A 2,044-nucleotide genomic window follows, 5' to 3' on the forward strand; every position below is an offset into this window, starting at 1 on the left:
CCATAGAGTACAGAACAAGATTGATATACACGGTGTTCCTGACCCTCCTCTCCGTGCAAGGGTCAGGCCACGCCTGACTACTCCACCACCCAGTAGCCTTTAAAAATTCCTAAAATCCCCAGGGCAAGAATTTCTGAAAATCCTTCATGGATAGAATCTGGTAGACCCACTGCTTTCCAAAGGACACCTCACATCCAGTACCAAGGAATCGTGAGACCAGTGAGATCCTTCCAAACGTTAGGTGTCCGTAAACTACCTCCTTTACTCTACCATTTATTTCAAACACGTGGGCCCACGTTGACAGTGCCATAGAGAGAGTAGTGGATCTAAAGCCAGGCATACACCAGGCAAAATGTTGCTAGCAACATTTGTGGTTACTTTGATCTTGTAAGCAGCATGTTGCTAAAAATAGAAATCAGTTCTATTTTTGCAATAAGTTGCTCAAAAGATGAAAGAAACCACAAATGTTGCTAGCAATATGTTGCCTGGTGTATGGAGGGCTTTAAGGCCTTCGTACACGAGGCAACTTGTTGCTGGCAACCAAGCAACATGTTGCCAAAAATAGAGCATCTTTCTATTTCTGGCAACATGTTGCTTACAAGATCAAAGTAACCACAAATGTTGCTAGCAACATGTTGCCTCGTGTATGAAGGCCTTTATACTTAATGTTGCCAGCAACAAAGTTGCTCAGTGTATGTTGGGCTTTTTCCTATGAAATCTATAGGAGAAAGTTTTGGATCCGGGTCTGGACAGCGATACTAACTGGAGTCTTTGGGGAGTCAACTAGCTTAATTGGAATCTCAGTTTTGAGCCTCACACATTATATAAAGGGTCTATGAGCTAGTGTTGTTTTTATATTACATTTTGCACTTTTAGTTAGTTATAGTTAGTTATGAAATTTCTGAATTGCTTTTAGTTAGTTATAGTTAGTTCTGTGTTCTATAAATGTTTTTAGTTAGTTATAGTTAGTTAACTAAAAGTAAATATGCCTAACTAAAAGTGGTTTTAGTTTTAGTTATAGTTAACTAAAACAACACTACTATGAGCACACTTTCAAGTTTTGCCTCGTTACGGACCCCTCACCTCTGCCCTATTCTTCGTGCTTCTCTAACTCTCAGTTTCTTTGTTCTCTTTTGTCTTAATTCTTATTTCAGTAGCCAGTTGTGTTTTGTACTTTTATCCTTATTGTGACCATTATAATTATTCTTGCGATGTTTTTTACTACTTCACAAGGTCAGTTTTACTTGCAATTTTGTCAGTTATATTTATATAATTTTATGTTAGATCTTTATTTTTGGTACTAATAAGTGTAATTGTTGGAGTAGCATTTATATCTTCTAGAATAACAAATGACACTCGTAGATTTGTAATAACAAATTCAAGCTGTAGATCACCATTTTTATACAATACCACCAAGCAGGATTTAATTTGTAGGAAGCCAAAGTATTATCCAACTCCGAAACCTTTTTTCCGTAACCTGCAGCCTACACTAAATCCATCCTGTGATAAATTATTTGATGGACAACATTTAGAGAGACAACGTGTCAGAAATGCAATGGAAAAACTTGAGTTACCATTTGATGCTGAAGTAATTGAGACATATATGGACTGTAGCTTTGTACAAGATGACTTTGACAACAACTTTTACATTTCTCCAGATGAAATTGACTTCCCCATTGCATACGAGATGTTAATATATTATCAGAAAAATCGTTTCCTACAAGCACTCAATTTATTGAAATTTATTTATAGACCCCACAACATTTACTGTATACATATTGACAAGGGTTCTCCTCAATGGTGGATAAATGGTATTAAATGCTTTACGAGCTGTCTTCCTAATGTTTTTGTGGCAAAAAAACTTGTCAAGATATACTATGGAAGTGTTAGTATTCTGGATGCACATTTGAGTTGTCTCAGTGAACTACTGATAGTAACTACACCATGGAAATATGTACTGACATTACATTCACCTGAACTCCCATTGATAAGTAATCGGGACATGTAAAAAAGTTGGTGGAGCTAAAGGGGGGCAATATTGTTG

The 2,044-nt window shown here is 36.7% G+C and overlaps 1 protein-coding gene across 1 annotated transcript; it reads left to right on the top strand.

Annotated features, from left to right (window-relative positions):
• Positions 1 to 1,154: 1,154 nt before the first annotated feature.
• On the top strand, positions 1,155 to 2,008 carry LOC109589709 (beta-1,3-galactosyl-O-glycosyl-glycoprotein beta-1,6-N-acetylglucosaminyltransferase 3-like; the record flags this gene model as incomplete). Its single annotated transcript, XM_020005747.1, has 2 exons — positions 1,155 to 1,233; positions 1,285 to 2,008. Coding segments are annotated over 2 exons (803 nt in total), but the record flags the coding sequence as incomplete, so codon positions are not given.
• Positions 2,009 to 2,044: the final 36 nt, after the last annotated feature.

Source organism: Amphimedon queenslandica, unplaced genomic scaffold (assembly GCF_000090795.2).
Source record: "Amphimedon queenslandica unplaced genomic scaffold, v1.1 AMPQUscaffold_10988, whole genome shotgun sequence".
Classification (NCBI taxonomy): Eukaryota; Metazoa; Porifera; class Demospongiae; order Haplosclerida; family Niphatidae; genus Amphimedon; species Amphimedon queenslandica.